This window comes from Melanaphis sacchari, unplaced genomic scaffold, assembly GCF_002803265.2.
Source record: "Melanaphis sacchari strain LSU unplaced genomic scaffold, SCAv2.0 Contig0_pilon_pilon, whole genome shotgun sequence".
NCBI lineage: Eukaryota > Metazoa > Arthropoda > Insecta > Hemiptera > Aphididae > Melanaphis > Melanaphis sacchari.
In genome coordinates this window covers 21,615,229-21,641,590 of record NW_020270366.1, presented here as the reverse complement: position 1 = coordinate 21,641,590, position 26,362 = coordinate 21,615,229, and the positions used below count along the sequence as shown (strand labels likewise).

Sequence of the window (26,362 nt, the reverse complement as noted above, 5' to 3'; positions counted from 1 at the left end):
ATAAAGTGTTTAAATCTACTTAAATAAAATAGGCTGTTAGAAGAGTGTATAATTATTACTATATAAGCCTATGTTAACAAGATATTTGCAACAGTATCATATCATGTAACAAGCTAAAAATACCTAATCCATAACAAATTCACCTGAACTAAGCAATTAACAACATTTATATCATCGTAAAATCCACAATATAAGGTCAATTTTTGTTTGAAAAATAATTGCTAATAATGTAACTGTTTTTAAAAATAGTTCTACTAGTAAAGAAATCTAAATACTAAAATAATAATAATAATTTATTTCGAATTTACAAGCTATCAACAAAATGGTATATTGCTTATTTCAGCAATTATAATATGTACACATTAATTCTTATATAGAAAATATGAGAAAAAGACTTTTAACTATTTTTTTTAAAAAGCTGGAATATTGTTAATGGCTTATCCAATATTTATAAAAAACAAAAAGAAAATATTAAAAATAACTTTTTAAAACAAACCAGAAAAATTATTACTAATATTAAAAGAATAACATTTAGGTATCCAAATAAAAACTTCAAACTTAATCATTAACTATTTGAGAAACTATCTTAGTTTTAAAAAACAAAATTCAGTTATATTATTATACCTAGAATGGTTGTACAAATAATAATATTTTAATTAAATTAGGTTTTAATAACAATGTACTAGTTAAATTAACTGCAGATACGACGAAAATAACAATAGAATCAATTAATTTTTATAATATTAATTATAACAGTTTATAAATTTGGAAATGTAAATAAAAATAATAGTTTTATATTATTTATACAAACCCGTGCTATAATTTTTAATCAAAATCACGAGATATACACATCGTTAAGCTAAAAAAATGTATTTTTAATTAATTAATAAATAAATACAATTATAATAAAATGCATCATTAAATACTTTAGTATCTATACAATATAGTTATATTATTATACCATTATATTACAATATAAACATAAAAGTAACTCAACTTTTTTTTTATTAAGAAATACACAATCTGTACTATTTAGTATAATTAGTATACATATATGATGACAGAAAAAAGTTTAATGCATATATTTAGAATAAGAAGTAACCAATTCGTGACATTTGACTGGTAGTATTGTGTAGTTATTTATCTATATTCATTTAATATATATATATATTTTGTTTTTCGTTAGTTTGTGTCTTACCACGTCATGGCACAGATTTCTTTATAGACAACATAACGTCTGAAAATACCTGAAAGGTAAAGTTTAGGTGGACAAGTTTTTTATGAGTGGATTTTGGTGTGTTTGAAAACGGATATGAAAGTTTTTGTTGAAACATACAGGTTTTTTTGTCACTGATTTTATTGGAAGGTCTTTACATAAATTATAAAGTATTATTGGATACAAAGAGTGGGGTATTTGTGATCTTGGTAAGGACAATATTCTGAAATTGTTGGTATGTGAAAAATTTGCAGTAAATATCCTATAGTTTAAAACCATAGATCCACAGTGGTTTAAGTAATGTTTTATACACAAGAAACTTAACTTTTTAATCTGGAGTATTTATTTTTTGTAAGTTATATTTGTAACCTGCGATGACGGACGTTTAAAGAAAGTCTTTTAATACGGATATGGCTATTTCAAGTGAGGCGCTTATCCAAGTTAAGTCCTAGGTATCTAATTTTTATTAAATGTGGGAATAAGGATGTTATCTAAATAGACATTAGGGCAAATGAAATAGCATGGAGTTATTTTTGTATGCACTGATTTATTAGGATTAGGTTGATGCGCCACTGTGTGTACTATTTAATGAGTTTAGAAATTTTCAGAGACAGTAAGAAGATTTTTGTCAATTGATATGATAGCTTTTTCATCCACGAAATTAGCTACAATGGCTACAATGGTATTTTAGAAGATATGGTAGCCTAGGATATAGATTTAAAAAGAAAAGGAGAAAGAATTCTACTTTGGGAAACTCAAGAGAAAAATGTCTTAATTTTAGAGGCTGAGAATCAAAACTGTATTTGGAAATAACGACCCTTTAAATAAGATTTAAGTTAGAAAAATAAACAGGGTAAAAGATTTTTTTTAATTTAAAAAATAATTCTTTATACCAAACTCTATCAAAAACCTCGCAAATTTCAAGGAAAGCCCAAGTACTGTAATGACTTTTTTCTAAGGAATATAAGATTGCATCAAATAACCTATGTATCTGATAAATTGTACTATGCGCTGATCGAAAACCTCGAAAACCAAATCGCGGGTCAGTGAGATCTTGTTAGTAGAAAAATTACTTTTTACTTAAAAAATGATTTTCTTAAAATGTATTAAGTATTTTTCAAGATCAATTACTTAGACAAAAATTAAACAGACTTATTCGTAATATATATATATATATATATATATGTATATATATTTTTAATAAATTTGTTCTATAGCAAATTACTGCTTATTGTGCGATTGGATTATTGTATGGATGGCATAGTTCCAGAGTTTCTTCAAAAATCCATACCTCCTTCAGATTTATTTAAGAGATATGGGCACAATATAATATTCATTGAATACTAAAAAAATATCCAATTCCGATTATTATATAACTCTAATGCGAAAAATTACACGATTTTAATTGTATAATTGTATACAGAAAAAAAATATATATTTATATATATATACATTATACATGAAGCATAAAATATCATAACATCTTACCAAAAATGAAAAAAACACGAACTTATCAAACTCGAAAATATGCCTACATTTTTTAAATTTTAAGTAGAATGCATCAACAGTTGATTACAAAAACCAGATGAATGGAAGTAAATGGAAGTGTTTAAATTTCAATATAAAAGTTTAAAATTACATCGAAGACATGTGTATTAAGAAAATTTCATAATTTTATCGATTTGGATCGATTTTTCTATTATACTTGAAAATATTGATTAATAAATTAAACAAAAAAAAAATAAAAAACGGAGTAACAAGAACTAGAAATTTTAAAAGTATTTAGTAGGTACACCGGACAACTATAGTTATGAAAATTTTAGTTGGAATTTTAAAAATACCAAAAATTCAGCTAATAATGTTAGTAAATTTAGTATTTGTATTTCACTGAAATTTGATTTGGTCATTTTGGAAAATTAAAAAAAAAATATTAGTTAACTATAGATTAAAATAATATTAACCTTAATGTCATAGCGACTTAAATGTTCTAAATATTAAAAGTATGGAAAGTACTACTTTAAGCAATCATTTTAAATGAAATAGTTTGGAAAGTACCACATATCACCGTTGACAATGAAAAAAAAGTTGAAATTATTGAAACTTGTAGGAAAAAAGTTTATATATTTCGTTTAGATAATTTATAACTTTTGAATATCCTGAACTTGATATCAGCAAAAAAAAGTAGTGTGAAATTTAAAAAAATTAGAAAAACTACTATTATTATCATTGGTTTGCAAAAGGGGCGTAAATATACTTAGAAAAAGATAAAAGTGTATTTTATCTCTATAATTTATATAAGTAATAAAAATGTATTACTAAGCTCAATGGCTTATCCCAATTAGTTTACAAAAATTAATCATACATTTCTCTATAACATGTACACATTGTTTCAAAAATCATACTACGAAAAAAGAATATTATGTAACTCATTTTTGAATTTTTTAAATTTTCTGTCATATGCTCCTTTAACAGTGATTGGTATTTTAAAACAGAACATTTTAGCAATAACTTTTTACAGGCGTAACCCTTTATTGTTTATTAATCCATGAAATAATATATGAAAATATATTAAATATTTTACTAGAGAAGTACAAATGCGTGTTAAGTTTATTTTTTGTAAAGAATAAATTAAAAAAAAAAAAAAAATAGATAATACTCAACGTAATAATACATGTATCAATTGATGAGTTGATGAGTAAATTAATAAATGAACAATAACATTTTTTTTTTTTATTTACTAAATTATATATTCTAGTATAGTTAAAAAACACGTACAATCTTACACAAAATGTGTTCTTGGTAATCATTGAGTATCTAATTCAGTAATGTCACCTCAAACTTTTTTCATTTCTCTGGAGAAGTAAATTCAGAACTCCAAAATTCATACTATTTCCATGAATCGTATAATTATATTTACCAACCGGTAAAAATAATAATATTGTATACATATGTTCATAATACCATAATATACTTATAACATTACATACTGTTATATTCTTCAACCATGCCATAGACGTATTAATACATAAATATTGTCGTATATAAATTTATTTTTTTATAAATAGAAAATAATATCACAATTTATAAGTTTATTGTAGATTATTTAAAAATAAATTAAATGTATTGTTTGCTTAATAGGTAATATTCATTTATACATTAAATAAAAAAATACATCATAACGTACCTACTACGCGCAATAGATATGGCATTAGCAATTGCACAACCAATCAATTTATTATCATTTCTACCTAGTTTTGATTTTTTTTTTATATCATTAATATTATACCTATATAAACGTAAAAAAATAAAATTTTTACTTGAATTTTCTATAATATTTGAATATATTTCTATTAAGAAAAAATATGGCTACAAACGTATCGACACATTTAATGGTAGATATCAATATTCTTGCTATGAGATTATTAACAATGTTTTAATATAGATTTCTTGATTTTAATTTTCAAAATATTTATATCTACAGACAATATCGTAATATATAATATAGTATATACACAAAGTTTGAATGGTAAATAAACTAGATTTTAGTTTTTAAAAATATGATACTTAAAAGAACAAGGATTGTTAATCAAGTCCTTTGGACAAAAGTTAACAGTAAAGAACTTTAAGTCGAAAACCGTGTCTGTAATGGTGCGGATTTTAATCACCACATCATTACCATAGCTCTTTTTTCGTAATGTCTTAGATACTTTTATTGCTCAAAAAGCTTTTAGAAACGATTGGACCTGGTGATTAAACATCGAACAAAGAGAAAACACCACTGTGCAGTCCAGAAATTAATTGAAACCCTACTATTACTGGCGGTGGAAAGAAAAAATATTTTATGTGATTAGACACGTATTTTTACTCTTAAAGTTAATTTAAAATTATCTGCATTACGATAATGAACTATTAGTAGATAATTTGATCATAACGATGATGATGAACATTTAAACAAAGTAAACTGAATATTACATGAGGTTATGAGTTAATTTCAATCATTACTTAATTTAAAGAAAAAAACTATCTACAAATTAATTAAAACATTTATATTTTATTAAGTAAATCAAATTGTATGAAATATTAATAAATTGTTCAAATATTGTGACAAATTTAAACTATTGTACCCTTTTGTTATACACTTATACAGTTACTTATTATTTATAATTATTTTTTGAATATCAAAATATTTATATTTGAGTGCATATTTTTATGAAAACTTTAATTTATTTTTTGCTTAAATTGTTCATATCTTTTAGAAATCAATAAACAGTGTTCAATAAATTTGAAAACGGTCTTTAAAATAATCGAGACTGTTAAACTAAAATATTATATAATTAACGAGTTATTAAATATTTTTTACTATAAATATATAGCATGGTATTTTTCATATAGGTATTAAATATTACGTATACAGCAGTAATTAAGAGTTTTCAAACTTTTTTCAACACCTTTTATAATTAAAAAAAAAAAAATAAAAATAATATAGTCGTAACAAATCATTTTATATTTTTGATGTATTTATTTATTCATAATAATACGAGTATACTTAATATTCTCATAATACATACCTACATAAATGTAAAACATATTATTATGACCATTCTTCTAAAAACATAATTTTCTAACAATAAACTTATGACGCCCAATCAATTAATATGATATAGAAGATGATTAGTTTAATAGTGAAAATCCATTATCTCATGAAGTAATAACGTTTTTGAAAATAATTTTTTACATAATATAATTTAATGTCGACATAAAAATAAACACAATAATAATAGTAATAATATATTTTTAACTATTTCTTATAAATTATGGTGTTTTAAATTTTTACTCGTTTCATTTTCAAAAAAAGAAATATATTTTTTATGAATTTCTATATATGAATATAGAATTTTAAACAAGCCGTCAATTAAATATCTTTAAAGTTTTGATGAAAACCGAGTATTGAGTAGTAAGGAAAAATTTTTTTTTTGAGTACCGATGTTCCAATACAGTTCGATCATCAAAACATTAATATTTTCGCTCAATATAATGAATAAATGAAAATTATATATTTTGATTTAAATTAATTGAATTAAAAATTTTTTTTTTGTCATTATGCTTTAACTTTATTAATATTCTTCCAAAATGTTCGTTTATATTAATGACAATGTGTACAAATTGTCTGTATTAAAAAAAATATATACAGGTATACAATTATACAAATATACATTAATGAATAAATATTTAAATGACTCAATAAGTATTAGATAGAATTATATTTCATAATTGCATACAGATTTTATATTGACAGACACACCGGTAGATTTATAATTTATAATTCATGTACTTAAATTACACCAGAGTTCCGGTTTTTGGAGTTATACACATCAAATATTCTTGACAGGGTTGATATAATATCTATACATCAAAATTAAAATTATGTAAAATTTGATATAAATACCATATTGTTTTGTGAGTTTTATTATTTTTCATTGGCATAATATTGTTTAATAACAGTTTAAAACAATTTTTGTAATAAATTAAAACGATAAAAAATACGTTTTTATTTAATCATCATTATACATTTATTATTTAATGGATATTGTTAACACTGATAAGTATTTGTTTATTTTTATAATTATTTCAATATTGTTATTTTATACGAGTGTCGACTTTATGATAATATATTAATATATTTTTTTTTTACTTATTGACTTATAATAATGAATACTTTTAAAGTTAATTTAAATGTTTATAAATACAATATATTTTTCAGTCAAATTGCATACATTTGGGTGACCTCGAAAATTATTATTAATTAATTTACTAACAGAAGCTGTGATCTAAAAATAAAATATTATATTAAACATCACCTTTTACTGAAATGTATTTGTGTTGTTAATGTCGTTCGGATTAAATCCATTTAAATTTAGTAAATTGACATAAAAGTACGTTTATCTATAATTAAAACATTTAAAGAAATTATATTCTGCTAAACGAAGTATAAAAAGGGATATTTAAAAAAAAAAGCTTGTAACGTTGAATAAATTAATGCGACTGAGCATATTTACTGAATCACTATGTGTGGTGAATAACCACACAACCTTACTAACAGTTAGTTACATTCAATAAATCTAATAATTGATTTTTTTGATAAAAATCAAATCACTTATATATATAACCAAATAACTACAATATTACAATATTTATATACCTTATTTTTATTTTTAGTGAAAAAATCAGATAAATCCGGATTTATGATAATACATTTGAAAACTTAAGTTACTGTTGTTACTATTGTATTTAAATCAAAATTTAAAGGCTTTTGATAAATTTAAATTGATTTTATCAAATAAATGTATTTAGTTGTTGTTCCAAGTCCTTCAATTGTTGATCGTATTGACATTTTCTTGTACTTAGAATTTAATAAACAAATTATAGTTATATATTGTTAGTTTTCTGCTACTGACTTTTTCACTTAACAACAGTGCAATATTTTGAATTTATTTAATAAATTCTCTTTGTATCATTATTTCTGAATGACTCCCGCGATGTTATAGTTGTATCATTATCTATAAACGTATAGCTTAAAATTGTATATTCTAAGCTCTGACGTATAATTATAAAATTAAATATCATTGAACAGCCTAATTTCGATATGAATGAATAAAATTGTTCAACCGCCGTTTTCATGACCACCTCGTCACCCATCGATATTATCTCTTATTCTAAACTTTGACCCTTTGTAGATATATTCAGATATGGAGATATGGTAAAAGTTAACAATGACATCGTAGAAGTCTAACAACAGTGTATTTGTATATATTAGTTTGATAGTTCATTATTAAACATAACAATAATAATAAACAAATGCAAATTTCTATTCAACTAATACAGATTGTACTTATCTATTTGGATATTTTGATTTGGGTATAAGCTGTTTAAGAGATAGCTGATGCGATGAAACAAACCTCATTATCACATATCATATATGTGTGTATAGTATTATTATTATACAACTTATATCAATGTTTATAAACTCATCAACAATAATTTTGGAACCTGTTTAAACATTATTAACTTGTCAAGTCATAGTTCTCTCTATATATTCACATACATGCTTGATTTAATATTTATCGAGCAGTCAATAATAATTATAGGTGAAACTACGGATCAGGCAAATTAGGCCATTCTGGCCATAGCCTGACTTAATTCTGACGAGTTATATGCATAGGTTACAGACGGGGTAAATAATAATAATAATATATTAAATTAAAAAAATTGTACTTAAAAAAAAAAATTATCTAAAATATCGTTTTTCTAGTTACTTTCTCGAAATGTAGTGATAAAAAAATAACTAAAGGTATAAATTGTTATCATTATTTACAATAATAATAAATTATAGGGGATGCATAATATTAGCTTCTTCTACGTGATTTAAGTATAACTAAATTATAAGAAATAAAAATATGTTTGTAAAATATTTCAAAATCAACAAACGAATTTTTTTTAAGTATTTTAGTTTCTATTTAATGTGTTTACACAAGCCACCGTTAAAATCCGTGTCATTTTCGCTTCCACTGCGCAAATCGATCGGGTCGCAATATCGCGTACGTTTGACTTTGATTGTGCTAATTTTCTCCCTCTCCCGTTAGATGAGATTTCATCTCATGAGCATGTTGGCGTGCAGTAGCTTTAATTTTTTTTTGTCGTCGGACTTCGTTGCTGTTGACGTACGTCGTATTTCTTCGTTTGCAATACGGAAAGCTGTGTGCAAATCTAGTGATCAGTAGCGGTGCGTTCCGTTCTGCAGCGTAAGTAATAAGAATAGCGACCTTTATTATCCTGTTTGGTTCGTAACCGCTAGCAATAAGAGTGTATGCTGTCATGCACTGGTTGCTCTTGAAGACCACGTGCGATAGTCCCTTACAAGTATTGAAGTCGGTTCCTCGTTATCTAGACCACAGTTTCGGTTAACTGCTCAAGTCGCCCTTGCTGTTTATTTCTTGGTACACATTTGATATGTACCTAATAGCAATGTTATATTATTCCGCCGGTAACCGTAGTAAATGTCATATTACCTCTGTATTATACGGCGTACATTTATCACCATTGTCACACACATACACACATATATATTAATTATTTATATTATACAATGATTCGTCGCCGCCACCGAACTATATATGTATATTAAAGTTAGTGGATATATGGATCAACTTCGCGTCGCTCAGTTGTTACGTCTAACCCGAGTTTAAAAACACTTACTACGTTCACTTGTGTAAATTAGGTCGATAACAATGCAGTTTAAAGATAAAGATAAGCCCCGCCTTAATTATTACTATATTTAATGTGATGATTTATTTTGTAGCGTATTGTCATTTTTCTAAACGGTGCACTGAGACGTCTTTTCAGATGCGAATTGTGTATTATTTATATGCATAAGCATTGATTTTTATGGATAATATAATAGTATATTTGTCATAATCATATATTGTCGTCCCATTGTTATGTTGGTTATAATACACGTCTGACCTCCACCTTATTGACAATACGAGTACGTCGTGTAAACCGTTATTACTACAAAGGAACATAATTTACGTCAATATACTGTGTTTGTCTATATTTATCCTAATATTATTTACCATTAATCGATTGGGGAGGTATTTTAACAATTTGTTTCCTTAAACATACACATATTTATAGAAATATCTAAGTTATAAAAAGGGTGGTAGTGGCGATGTCTGCGGGCTGATTTTCATCGCGGTGGCAAGGTTTCATACTTGCAATAGGCTTTGGCATTTAGTAATTATCGGTATATTATCTTGGAATTTAATATAGAGCTAGAATTTATTGTGGTGGTATGATTATCAAATAACAAAAATAATATTTCTATTATTTTAGTAAATTAAATAACAATGCATAAAACAAAGAACAAAATATTAATAATTGTACAAATACCTGTAGATAAATTCTTTTAAAAAATTAAAAAACATACAAATTTGAATAATTAATATTTTTTAACCAAGAAGGAAGGCAATTTTAAAATATTTTGGCCTATGATAATAATTATCAAATTGATTCTTGATAGAGATGGATTTATTATTATATATTTCAAACAACATTATAAGGAGATATTATATTACCAACCGCGATACAATAAAGTATAACAAATATTACATACATAGTACAATATTGAACGAATTTAAAACAGACAGCGCCTACAAATATGCTTGTGGGTTTTTATATCAATATAATTATTCACTAATACGATTGAAAAAACGCGTTTATTTCATAGCTAGGTCACTCGAGCGTTTTTCACGAGAATATCTAAACACCATTCGATGTTAAATTCGACCACTTTAGACGTTATCACCTCAAATGTTTAAAGGCGTAACAGAATAACACGGAGCTATGTAAAGGATAAATATATTTGTCTATGCATAAAATGTTGATTTCCTTTAGAATCGACCACGTTATGTGATATTCTAACGCTATGACAAATAGGTATGGAGGGTGAAATACGTTACGATTGCCAAGTCCCGGTCTGTGTGTTATGTATAAATAATATTATAGAGAACCCGTGAGGATTTGTGAGGTCTAACTATATTCAAATGGACTTTTATCCGAACGTACGTTTGACGGCGTTCACCGACGATCTCATATTTTTTCGCAGCGTTCGTACAACGAATAAACCGACAGGTCGTATTCGTTTACAGACGATCTTAAATTTTGACAAGGCACTTTTCACCCACGGCCACGTTTGCGTGGTATTATGCGTAGTGCGGTGAATCCCGAAATCGGGTATTTGACATTTTCTATATATCATATTATAGCCCACCTAATCTATGACGAAAAAAAAGTAACAAAAACCCAATATAAAATAAGCCCGAGGCCAAAGCGACAGGGAACCGTATTTTTCGTGTCAAATGAGCAGTATATTATATATTTAATACGTCTTATATATTTTACTATACGGGTATTAGGTAATGATAATAATATTGTAATATCCTCCTCTCGCTATTATTTTCATGTTTTTTTTTTCTTATTTTTGCAACACGTGCGTATAAACGCGGATTTGTGGTAGCTTACACAAATAATGATTACATGCGTGAAAATAATATTGTCGTTATACCTATGTTGAATCGACATGCATCTGTCAATCTGTCTTTGCGGATCGGTCTCCGCCCGCTCCATCGCACTCTATTAAATATGGCTTAGACGGTATTTTCTTGTACATATATTTTATTCTTCACACATATTTTTGTTGGTATTTTCCCTCAATCCATATACACCACCATCCGTCCTAACCATTAACCTTTTCAAATTACCCCAGTCGCATCCCGAGACACTTTCATTTCTTTTTCTTTTCCTTTCATTTTATTTTCACGTTACAAGATGTTTTCATAAAAACCTATTGCTATGTATTGGTTGGTGATATTTTTTTTTCATCATTATTATTTACCCTTATATGCCTCATGCCCCCAAGCTTATTAAACCGCCGGGTAGAGTTTCAATTGAGCTGCAACAATGCGTATAATAATCGGTCACAATGTGTAGAGTATAAATTTGCACTCCGCAGACATGACCCAAATGTTTTTTTGGTGATATAGTCTATATTATGCACTTCCTATGAACGAAATAAAAATCAAGCTTGTATTAAATATTAAGTAGTAATTTAATAGTGACTTAAAATTGATTTAACGTTTATAAGTAAAAATTAATTTTTTATAGTCCATTTGATAGGTATTAAATATTTTATTAATACATTTGAGAACAATCTTCCCCCGATAAAAGAATTTAATAGTTATTAAATAATATTTATGAATATTTTTAAATATATATATATAATATATGTTGTTTAATATATTGCTTATTTGTTTGATAATACTTATTAGCTTTAATAGTAATTATTTAGTACCTATTGTCTATATACTTTTATAATTATACACTAAATATATAAACAAAAAATAAAATAAAATGTTTCAAAAATGTCTAAAAATAAAAATAGTGCTCAATTTAGTGGTCATGAAATTGTATTTGGTGGTCGAAAAGATCTAACACTAAACAATACAAACGTATATCATTGTTTTAGAGTTTTTCAAAACGGAGCCGTATTTTCCAGTATTACTCTGAAATGTATGTGGTAATCACTTTTATTAACAGAAACATGAATACACCATTCTATTTTAGTTCGTATTTGAATGTAATTATAATAAAAAAATCTTTTTATCGATAATTATATGACTATTTATTAGTACATGTTCACGCCACCGTCTTTCCACAGTCCTAACCGGTTCGCGTAGTTGTGGGTTGCATTGAACTTTTTGGTGACCCTTTCTTCTATAACTACGACCTTTGTCGACACTGCGCTCATTCGTCATATTATCTATATCCAGTTCGTCTCCGTTAACGTGTTAGCGTCGGTGTCCGTGTCCGTTTTTGTGTCACCTACTTGTTTATTTCAAACATGCGGAAATCGCCTTAGCCCGTGCGTAATATATTGTTATAATTACACTTCTATTATACTTATATTTGAAATGTTCACATAATGTCGTAGTTACCGGCATCGTATTTGGATCGATATCCCTCGGGATTCAGTGTGCTCCATACACGTTTCCTTTGGTTACTTCTGTTCGACTCTATAACATATTTTTAAGAAGAGTGAAGTGCGAAATCGTGGCATTATCATCAGATTGTTAATACAATCTATTTATTATATTATTATTACGTCTGCGATATATACATAAATATTATATATACGTAAAGTGTCATACCGTCGATGTCGATTCAGATATTTATATACATATTTATCATAATCGAATTTTATATCTATATTCGACGATTATATGGGTCATTGTCTGACGTCCGTCCTTGGATTGTTATTTTAACTGCTGGACTGATAAACTGTAACGGCTGATACAGCACTTTAGCCGCAGACAAGTTGACGCCACCATTCGCATCGATTACCTATTACCGGATTCGATAAGTTTTTATATTCTTATTTTATATTATTATTATTATTATTATTATTATTATTTACGTGCGATTTGTATATATTATTGATAAAACTTCTTAATAATAACAGCACATTTATATATATATATATATATCTAATATCGATTGATAGTAAAAATTATATTTTTATTATTATTATTTTATAAACCGGTGTTTGGTATTATTTATATTATAATTTATAGGTCACCATATCATTGACTTTTGTGTGAATATATAATCATTGTATTTTTTAACCGTTATACGATACAAGTTTTCGAGCCAACTGCCAGCTAAGAGCTCGATAACGCATACAGTACGGGTAGATAGTTATTAAAAATTAAAATTGGCCACACTTAATTAAAGGTTTAATATTTAACAACTTTTGCCAATATACATTATATTTAAAATCAATATTTCTGTAAATATATATATCTATATTACTACATTTTGTTTATGGATAAATTTAAACCAAAAATACATTTTATTATTCTTAGCAATGATGATTTTATTGCAATTCAAGTTCATAAGTTATTGAAAACTTCTAATGTGTTTAAAAATTAATCACAAAACATGAATAATAATAATAATAAAACAATAAAGAAGACCAAAAATAGCAAGATAATTATAATTATATAAATTTCTCTCATGGTTAATAAATTTTTTTTTTAAACTCTTGAACTTAACTTGTGTATAATTTTAATACAATAATTTTTTAACAGATTGAGGCAAAACCATAACTAAGAAGTTTTTTTTGGTTAATAATATTGAATAATTGCATTAACATTATCTGAAGAATAATTATATGTCTGTGAGCATCGAAAAAGGTACTTGTGGTTATTTTTATTATAATATCCATTAAATTTTTATAATTTAACGTGAACGTTAATCACGCTATCGTACTAAATGTAATCGATAAGAAACTTTTAATAAGATCAATTTTTTTTTTTTTTTATCGATTTTCGATAATCCAAAAACTGAAATTATTATTACGATAAATAATATTAACGTCAATAGTTTAAACGAACTGACGTTATGCAAAATATCTCTATTAATGCTTTACATGTATTTAATGTTTGAACGCTCTAAAGTTCATTAAACCTTACCGCAAATTGACTTTATGAAAGGATGACAGAGTACGTACGAGAGGAGAAAATGAAAGACGGAAACGGCATTTATTATTTATGTGTATATATATATATATATATATTAGATACATACATCTTTGTTGTCATATGCGGTAGCCGGTAGGACACATCTGGCTATAATGGTTTAAGTTCCGTGCTTGACGGTAACATTTAACGGAAATTGTAGGAACATGCAGCTTTCCGCGGACATCTTTCCTCCGTTATTAATGGTATTATGACCAGGGTTTTCCGTTATGTATAGATGAAGAAGCCACACGCCGAGCTAAATGTCCGCGAGATATTGCACTGTACCATCCTGTTAACGAACTGTTTGCAACAATATTGAAATCCTATCCGTATCCGGGTGAACCATTAGGTAGAAATCATATTTAATAGGTAAAATTAGATGCCGAAAATTTGATCTAATCAAGATATCTATGACATTAAAATATTGAATGTGCACGTGCTACCATTATTTATATATATGTCTTCAACAATTTTGACGTCGTCCAATTCATAACCATGTTTACTATATTTCCATCTAAAAGACATATTATACCTACCACTTACAAACATAAATAGTTGTCTTAAATACAATTTCTAAAGTAAACCAGTGGCTGATCTAGCCTACAAAAAAAAATAATATTATTTTATTCTGACAGCAATGTTTTGTAAGACATTAAATTATTATCACAATACTAAATTAAACTATTTATCACGTATAAATATAATATATATACTATGAAAAATTATGATTTTCATAACGGTTTAAGAAATATTTACGGAAATACCAAAAATGTATTAAGCTCAAACTTTAACTTTAAGCCGGCATGGGTTAACTTTATTTGATTGACCTAAAATGTTTTGCAATTCATTTTTATATGTATACACACCAATTTCGGGGGAGAAACCAACAATATATCATTATTTTTTTTCTCATATGGCTATGGAACACCCTAATATATATTTATACATATATATATATTATATATATATGCAGGATCATTCACTAAGCTTGCTTACCCCCTTTTTTTTTCAATAATACAGTTATTCAAAATCGTATTTTAGAATTTTAAAAGAAATTTTAAGATCATTTATTTAAATTGATATTTTTTTGTTCTGCTTAAATAGTATCCTATAAAAAATATAAACTTCTATTTTTTTTCAAATGAAAGCCTCAATTTTCAACTATACACAATTTAGCGGAAAATTGTTTTAAAATTCCCCTAAAAAATTCTAAAAATCTTAATTTTAAATAATTAATTATTAAATGGAAATTTTGTATGAGCATATTTGCTAAATAAACTCTGGTATATTAACTTAAAACTGTTTCTTAATAATTTTCATTAGTATATTAATTTTTTATCAAACATGTTTTATAGGTAGCGTGGATTCACATCGACCGACAAATGATTTTGACTATTCACCGTCATGTGATAGCTCGAATACCACGATTTGGCATCACATACGATAGTCAAAAAACGTGGCTGTTGCATGTCAAGGGTGCGCAGCCTGAAGACAGAGGCTATTATATGTGTCAAGTAAACACAAATCCAATGATCAGTCAAGTTGGATACTTACAGGTGGTCGGTAAGTGCATTTTTAACCTTGTCATGTTCCATCACAGAAATATACCACTAGTCGCTATTACAATGTATACATAAAATATTATTTTATAGTTTTGACTGAATTAGAATATATAATAATATACCCTACCTATTTTTTAAAGTTCATAATTTTAAGAAAAATTATCTGTATGACAAAATTATTACTACAATTTACCGACATCGTAAAACTTTATTGGCAATGTTCATACATTCACTTCGTAGCATAAAATATTTACCACAGAATAAAATTACTTTTAACTATTTTTATAATTGTATATGTAAGCAATATAAAATGTATTATTGGTAATTTATGTAATGTGATTCACTATACATGTTTGACCTTCTTTTCTCTTTCAGTAATTTATTTGTGCAAATTATTGGAATTTTTTTTAAGGATATTTAAAAACTATATTTTAAAAATACTTGGAAGTTTTATACCATTTAATGAGTATTTCGTGGTAACTTTCTATTCGAAATTATCCTCATTAAATAAGAAACTTATCTTTTTACTGAAAATTACTAAGCAGATGATTTTTTTTTTTTTTTTTTAAACAAGTCTATATAAAAATTCGAACAAATAGTTTCTGAGTTAATAAAGTAATAAAGTAACTCAAGTGGTTTGAAAAAGATATATTAAATTAATGTTATCTATGTAGTACTTATACTATATTATACTGGTTTGCTAGGTAGTTCTTAAAAATTATAATTTTTGAATAGATAAATAAATATTAAGTACTGATAAATTAATATGATTAAAAATCTCATATCTTTCGAATATATTGATATAAATAGAATCTATTTTCATGGATACACAAAATTAAATACCTATTTCAAAAACTACTAAATTAAACTTTGATTTTGAACCATAGAATTTTTAAAAAAGTTTGAAAAAAAAGTAAGTATCGCTACATGATATTTGTTAAATGGTATAAAAAAAAAAACTAAGAATTTAAAAATGTAATCCATGAGTATAAATAAAAATTACAAAAATCAAAATTTGAATTAACTAATTTTTAAAGATACAAGTGTACTAAATAATTACTATATAACAATTACTAATAAGCTTAATAATGACATCATATTATTTTGAAATATCTTTCTTTTTTTTCCCCATCAGAAATATGTTTAGCTTATAGAGTTGTAATTATTCATAAACATTAAAAATCAACTTGATGAAATATACATACTTTTTTAAAATTTCAAAATAATAAAATTGTGTAATTTTTACATTTGTGTATATTTTATACATTATAAATGAATATAAAATAGAGAATAAGAGATTTAAAAATGTTATAATTAATTTATAAATGATTATTGAGTTACCGATTATTTGATTTTTACATCTAATTTCGTTGGTACAAATTTAAACTTTTTTAAATAACAGTGCCACCAAATATCATTGATGAAGAAAGTTCTCCATCTTCAGTATCTATCCGGGAAAATCAAAATCTATCACTTACGTGCAAAGCAGAAGGATCACCAACGCCAAAAATTAGTTGGAAAAGAGAAGACGGTATTAATATAGCGACAGATCGAAAAAAAAAAAGGTATTTTTTATTTATAATAATAATTAATAACACTTATAAAAATGTATAAATGAAATCAGTTTTAAATGTTGAAACTAAAATCAAACTAAATCGCCTTTGACATATTTTATTTATAATCGAATAGAATTAAAACAATGTTGATAAAACTTTATATAAAACGTGGGTTGATTTAGTAATGTTAATTTCGTTAAATTGTCAATAAGAAACCATCTAACTATTGCAGTTTACTTGAAAAATAAAAGCGAGAACAAGTGCATAGTATTTTAATCATTGTGATCACGATTTACGAAATGAATACCTAGTTGTTTATTACCTACTTCATTAAATTGATTTTATTTAAATAATTTAAAATTAAAAAAAAAAAGCAGATTTATTTTAAAATAAACAAACATAAAATAATAAATTGATAATCTTGAGTTTCTGTTATTTATTTAATAACTAATTAAATGCTTTTTAACCTAAACACCTAAGAATGGTCATTTATTATGTAAATATTTATACACATATATTTCAATATATAATTCCAATTAAACAAAACCCATTTATTGTACCCACTTCATGTCATAAAAATAAGCATATATATATTTTTTTAATTAAAACAAAAAATGTAAGACTCTTGAATTATTATTACCACTTGGCTATTGATAAATCGAAGAATTAGTTGTATAGAATAGGATGTTTGTTTGTGTAAGAAAAACAAAACATGTCGAAAGGCTATTATTTTGATATTTATAAACCGTATGACATATTATAATATGAGTTTATGTATATAATTTATTCGGAATTTTAGTTAATATAAAATTAAAATACAAATCTTTATTGTTACAGCTATACATTAATTATTTGTACAACCATATCTAGTTTTACATTTTGAATAAATGTATTTTTTATAAAATAACTAAGTTTATTTTTTTTTAAATAAAATGTATTATTTTTCAAAATACCAATATTAAAGTTTTGAAAATGAAAATATTTATTAATTATACAACATAGCTCAACTAAATTTATCCTAGAATACAGTTCTATTGTGGAGTCTTTACACGAGTAGTTCATTTTGAATCTTGAAAGAATTGTTTTGGAATAATTTTCTTTGGCTATCAAATGTATATGTTTAATTCATAATCGAAATATGTATTTGAATTTACTTTACCTATTTTAATAATAATATAGGGAAAATTTGTCGTTGAAGAATATTGTAATAGTATTATAGAGATTTGATAATTTGGTTATTTCCTTTTTTCTAGATATCTTTGGTTTTAGCAACAAGATTGTTTATAAAATAATTCTTACATTAAAAATAAATGTAATTTTTTCTTATTACTAAATGAATACCAATATCAATAATCATTTTCATAATATAAATAAGGTGTAGAAGATATAATATTTTTTTTTAAACATACATAAGAAACATTTAATTTTATATGAACCACAATATTAGTATAATTAGGTACTTAAGTGCTAAAATGTAATAAATATAAAAAATAATTTTTACTAAAATGTTTTATTAAAATGTCGTGAATCTTTAACTCTGATTTCTGTCTTTGTATTTTTAAATTATAATTGGATTTTCTAGATCTTCACCTCGTTTGATTTATTTATTTTTTCAATAAAAAATATTAATTTTTTAATTTTCAATTGGATTTCATAGCTTTACAGGCTAATCACTTTTGAGATGAATATAGAACATGCATAATAAAATAATTCTGTTTTTATACGATTTTTATAGAAATTCAAACTTGATGTAGCATTTTATTTTGAATTTGTTATTCTTAGGTTTGAGAATGGTAAGTTGTTTATGGTTATTATTTAAAAAAAGTCCATAATATAATTAAACTTAAATAAACCTTTGATTTTTTTTTCTAGCTCAATTCATCTATGCATATATATATAACAAAACCTCAATAATTTAATTATTTTCGGTATGATAGTTTGAAATACTTATAAAAAATCTTTTTAAACCATCTATTTTTTTTAAATTCTTTTTTGCATGCTTTATCATAACATGGACAATTTATTGGCATAGTTGTATTGAATTTATCTTCTTGCAGTTTTTGTTCTTCTATTTCCATTAAATTCTCAAATAATTTTGTATTGGAACAAGACGTAGATTGATTTGAGGTATTTTCTGATTCGAAAAACAATAAATTATCATCTGAAATATACCTTTCTGTGATAACGCCTACACCACTCATATACTGACGAATAATATGTCCTTGACCAAATTTATGATTTTTTTGAAGTTTATGTCGGTCCAAATAATCAAAAGTGTATTCATTCATCATTGTAATAGACGAATGGTTTTGGGAATGAATATTGCTGTTACTGTATGACATTTTCTATATGATTTAAAATACTTTGAATGTTTTGTAAAAATATTTTACTCAGTGAAACAACAACGAAAAAATAATCACTCTGTTGTCACAGTAATTATGGAAAAAAAAAACATTTGAGTTAAACGACAAAATTAAAAATCTGTTTATTATATAATAAATAACTTATAAAAATAATTAATAACCATACTATTTTTTTTATTTCAAAAGTCAATCGTTTTTATTTATTTCAATTTTTGCCGTACCATGGAATGATAAATATTTCAGAACAAAATCAATGAAAAAAAATTTCTCTCAACTGGCATCAAGTATTTGGGGAAAAAACATTAAATATATTTAATCCCAAAAATATTATTGATTAGAATAAATATATTATCCATTTTTAATCAACCGCAGTTAATCTAAATAGATATTTATTATATATTATCTAGTATACCGTACATCATTTAGTATTCCTTTCAGAAATATTTGGCGTAAGCCATATTAGTTCACGACAATCATCGTTATTATTTTATATATTTTATAAATTATTATTCTTTTATGAGATCTTCATAATTAGTTTTATATTTATAAAAGTTAAATGTTCATTTAGTAAATAATATGATGTTCTAACTTAAACTATTGGCACTAATATTTTGATTATCTATAATTGCTATAGATTAATTAATTAACATTATGATGCGGTAATACTCTATATTAACGTTTGTTGTGTATAATGTTTAATTTTTGGTCTTAAAAATTGAACATTTTATATTAGATTATAATTACTTAAAATTTAATACAGAAACCCATAAAACAGAAAAATATTATTAATGAAGCACTTTGTTAAATACCTATTATATGCATAATATGCATCAAATTAGCAAATATATTTTTTTTCCTTTGTATAATATAATGTCGTTTGTTGAGTTCCAAAAAATTTAAGTTAAAAGACCATGATCTAAATATTTAATCATATGAATAATCAAATCAATGTTGCTTTTAAAAATGACAATAATTTTTTTCGCGTCCATCATCAAGTATGCACATTAGAGACTATGAGTGATCAAATTGCTTTATAAGATATTAAGCATCATTTCTTTAATACTTTTTTAAATTTTAAGTATTCTACTAATGTCTAATTTATATATTATACATTTTATAAAAAATTTCAATATTTTGTTATTTTGAATAAATATTTTTATGAAAAAATGTAAACAATGACATTTATTTTAAAAAGGTTCATTAGTTTTGTTTAACAAGTATTGATAGTTTTAAAATCTCAAATGTAAAACAAAATATGATAATTTAATATAAAATTTTCATTTTTATATTTATTTTTATTCCAAACGATTAACATAATACAATACTTTACATAAAATAACTAAATTATAACACTGTAATTTTTTAAAATAATATTTTATTATATCTGAAACTCTGAGATTTTTTTCTATATACTTTTAATATATAATCGATCATTACATTTGAATAAGTCAAGATTTAAATTTAAATAAACAAAGCAATTGGGATTGTTACAAACCAAGATTATTTTGGTAAAAAAAAGTGAAAAGCTTTAAGTAGATGTATAAAGATTCACAGATTTTTAAGTTGAACTAAGTTGCAAAATATTTCCTATATATTTTCGTCTGTCAATTTATCTTAACTCAAGTAACCAAAATAATTTTCTAATATTAAAATAATCACTGCATAAAAACTTATGTGAAATAGGTATATAATCTCATGACTGTATAAATTAAACTCTAAGCTAATATCATATCGATATTTGTAACGTTTTCGTTCAAGGATTTTCAATTTTTTTCATCTATTTGATTATAATACGTGTATTTACAGCTGTGGAGAAGCTGTTCGGCGATACGTTAAACTTGACAAGAGTCAACAGAGCGGATATGGGCGCATATCTCTGTATCGCTAGCAACGGCGTGCCTCCGTCAGTTAGTAAACGCATTATACTTGATGTCGAATGTAAGTATAGAATGATATCGCTTAAAAATATAATAGTTTTAATTAAAACATACCAACAGTAAACGTTATACAACACCACCTAAATTGTAATGTAAATATAATATAAAAAATTATACATCATTATCGTGTTTGGTAAGCATTTGTGTAGCTGTACAATAGAACACTGTTATTATAATGTGTGTCATCTGCCAAAATAAACTTACCTACAGTACAGTTGGTATCGTGCTTCAATCAATTTTTACTTTTTTTTTTTTTGGAATTATAAGTAAGCAATTCAGTTGTTTTATCCAACACAATACTACTTATGTTACGCGATTGATGAACTCAAGAGTTTGTAATTTATGTACTATGCAAAGGATTTTTTTTTTTCGTATAATTTAGTTTATTTATTTCTAATATTGCTTGCATAATATGTTTTATTTTTAAAATTGGGCACAGAAAAAAATTCAAAATGCAAAATAAAGTGATGATTTCATTAATAATATCTTTATTTAAATAAATATTAAAAGATCTGGTTAATAAATAGTTGATAGAAAATTAAAATTTGGCAAAATACATAACACAATAAAAAGAAGAGTTTAATAGATAATTGAATAAGACAATTTAAAAAAACTCAATAATGACTTTTCGCTTTTCGCCCACGTCTCTTTGTGCCCAAATATTATAAGACTTCTTTTCCCTTTTCATCCAAAAATAGTAGAGTACTTTTTGACCACATTTCTAAAACAAACACTTTGGTTGACACTTATTTTAAATTATTTATAAATAAAATACAAATTTAATTATTATATTTTGACGATTTATATATTTTATATTATTATTTTATTTTATTTTTATTTTTGTATTTACAATATTCTTTTCACTAATCCATTATCATTTATTCTTAACACATTATTGTAATAAATGACAATTACTTACTAAAGTACAAATACACAATACATTTTTAAAGAATAATAAAATCCGCTTTCTGTGGTACTCTCTAAGTAATCATAAGCTTTATATTACTAATTTACACAAACAAATAATAATGTGTTTCCGATAGTGTAAATCATAAAAATGTGGTCAAAAAGTATAAGTGAACGGAGAACACTTCGTACAAGCACAGATCTAGAAATCTGAAATGAGAAGAACTATATTATTATATACAGTAATAATTTTAATATAAGTATAATAGATTATAAATAACATTATTGATAAAACTTGATAAAAATATTAGCAATTATATCTATATTTTAAATTTATATTTTTTTAAGAAGTATGCAGTATTTATTATTTAAATAAATAAAAAAAATGTACAATTTCCAAGAGGTTATAGGACTAAAACCCTTTAACTTCCATTTTTAAATATGCAATTAGCATTGCAGGTATCATCTTAGTACCTATTTTATATTGCATGATTAAAAATAACCTATCACTGATAAGAATGAATTTTCCCATGCTTTTATGACGTTGTATTTCTAATACTGTAATTATAATTAAGTCAATTTAAACAATTGACGTTAAAAATAAATTATGTAAAATTAGTCATAGTTGAAAATATACAATAGTATTTATGTTCGCAGTTATAATCTCCTTTTTATTAATATAATAAAAATGTTTTATTTGATATTTAAGAAAATCAAAGTAACCATTTTGTAGATATGATTTTTAGTGAGTATTTGTAAAAAATAAACAGCTAAATATTTTTCATTTTTTTTTTTTTTTTTTACGAATTTTTGAAGTTATTACAATTTAATATTATATCAAATAGATTTTCTGAATAATCAATAATCGATAATCGCTGTAACACTGGCAAACAAGAAATACATTTGAATATTAGTAAACTTTAAAAAAAATTTTAACTCCACCTCAGTAAAAGTTGTTGACACCAAAATTTTTCTAAAAACCGAATTTACAAAATGGTTATCTTGATTTATTTAAATCTCAAATAGAAAATTTTTTAATTTTTTAATTTTGCATACAAAATTATTAAAAAAAAAAAATCAAAAATATTTTAAATGTGGCGCAGAAGACAATTGACAATTAAAAAAAAAAAGTAGAAAATCTTCAATAGAACAAAAGTTATTGCAATCGTCAGTTCATCGTGAAACACTCTGTACATAATATATACGTATATAATATTAATACTTAACTGTTTTATATTTTTAGTTTTATAATAATCATGTCGAACAGGTTAATCGCTTCTCAACAAAAAGTTATTACAACAAACTTCACTGTTTTGCATTTAATAACGATGACTCGTAGAGATTTTAAAATGTAAACTATAAGATTTTATTAAACTTGGAACGTACTCGTATTATTACCATCATAATTTATTTTAAAACTTTAAAATAACATTTTTAATCAAATAGCTAGTACATAGTATTATGGCAATATAATTTAAATAAATTAAGTAATCAATAAATCATAATTTATAATATACAATAAAAATAATTTTATTATATGAATGACATAATATTTTTATATCATAGTATAAATTAATAATATAATATTGTATTAATGACAGTTAAAAATATATATGAATGATTCTATAGTATAAATAACTATTATTATTAGAATAAAACTTTCTTATATTAGATTTCGTTGTCATTCGTAGTGTTCGTAAAAAAGTTGTACCTACATTATTTAATAATTTTATTGGATAATATGAGAAAGTATTACAAGTGAATCATCAATTTATTATATAATATTACAATAGATAACAAACAAAAAGTAAACAGTGGTTAAAAATATTAACAAGTACTCTTTTTTAAAACAATTTTATGTTGAATACAAATTTAATATATTTAATAATAATTTATTATTTCTAAATTTAATTTAAAGTAAATAATACAATATAAAATAATTATACATAATATCATCATATTATTTTATTCGGATAAATATTAATCAATTGTACTTGTTTTTGATGTCAAAAATAAAAAATTGTAGATAATTAAACAAATTAAAATTGTTTATAATAATTTATTCGCGTCGATTGGTTACAATGTTAACAAATATTAAAATTGTTTATTTGAAAAATTTGTGGCTTACTTTAAAACGGCCCAAATGAAAATCTGAGAGCGTTGATAACGTTCTCGAACTAATGTAAATAAAAATTGTTTATATGTTTTATCGAATATAAACACACGACTGATAGGAAATGAGTTAAATAAATCGATATTTTTTTTCGTCATGGTTTCATGACGAGAAAATATGAAATGACCTAACATCCTGTGGTCTTATACCCTATCAGTAAGATCTTTGACTGGAATAGGTAGCAATGCCAGACTTACAACGATGGTCTCCAAATGACGTTTTACTTAACGAACAACTGGATATAAACCTCATCAAAAACAACAGATATAAAATACACTGGATAAGAGTGAAGGTGGGGGGAGATAAGAGAGTGTATCAAATACCTATTCCCGTGTGCATTGGTTTATTGGCTTTGTCGCAATCAGCCTTCCGTCCCTGTTCTACGCACGAAACCACGAAATCAACTCAAGTATAATACGTTATTGAACAAATGCACTTAACGATACCGAATTTATTGGTTTTACTCTAATAATTTTCCTGTTTGAATCTGATATCCAACTTACGTTCAATTTTTGTTTTGATTTTTCGCTATATTTTTTTTTTCTTCTGGACACATCGATAATCCGGATGATAAAGCAACCAATTCATATCAAGATGGTGTAATTTATTTACACGTATCACAATAGATTTAAAAATATTTCAAATCTTGTGATGATTATTATAGAGACTTCAATGAATACATTAGCTGCGGATAAAACGCAGTCTTTAACTGGCATCGAAGACAAATCCGTTAAATCGATTTCGATTTTAATCTCTTGCCTCCACCACCTCACTTCTCTGTTCGAACTATGAATCTCCAAAATATGTTGAATATGATTAATTATTCATCTATAAAAGGATTATGAACGTGTTTCGTCTAAGAACGCAATGCTCGTCCAATGCCGTTGAAAAGGTCCAGGGATTATGAGTGACGACACGCACATGGTAGTTGATGAGAAGGGTAGTAGACTGAAAGTGCTTTTTGGGTGGAGCTAATTGCTGGTGGTTAAGCTAAAATGGGGTTGAGTAGAAACTATAAAGTTCAATTACATTATCTCAGGCCTAACCCTCTGTGGAAATTTCATCCCATGTTGCACTCAGAATGTCCGCTTCCGTTTTCTAGGCCATACTTTCTTTATGGTTTTTACCCCGCTCTGGTCTTCCAGAGGAGATTACGTAACATGTGTTCCGCGAATAGTTTACTTCTACTTGCTCTTATCCTAACAAACACTACGCCCTCAAAATAAAACAATAAAGTCGATTTACACGTATTGTATATACTATATACTCACAATTGTTATATTTCGAGTAAACTTTTAAGTATACACTGCTTTATATAAACCATTTTTGTAATTTAAGCTATTTTGGACCCAAATTGTTATACATAATAATTATTTTTTTAACTCCTAGCCACTTGAAGTCTACAGCTTTAATTCTTTACTAAAACCAATTCTTCACATTTTATTATTTTGATTTTTTATAGATTTTGATTTCTTCGTCCTTATATAGTTTATCTTATAAGTAAGAATTTTAAAAT

General features: G+C 25.0%; 1 protein-coding gene across 2 annotated transcripts in view; it reads left to right on the top strand.

The window, feature by feature from the left end:
* LOC112597484 (lachesin) overlaps window positions 1-26,362 on the top strand; it is a 125,895-nt gene that overhangs the window by 85,196 nt on the left and 14,337 nt on the right. For both annotated transcript variants that reach the window (XM_025343566.1, XM_025343558.1), the window contains exons 3-5: window positions 15,705-15,912; window positions 17,314-17,473; window positions 21,635-21,768. In XM_025343566.1, the coding sequence (XP_025199351.1) occupies window positions 15,705-15,912; window positions 17,314-17,473; window positions 21,635-21,768 (502 nt within the window). The remainder of the gene's footprint in view (window positions 1-15,704; window positions 15,913-17,313; window positions 17,474-21,634; window positions 21,769-26,362) is intronic.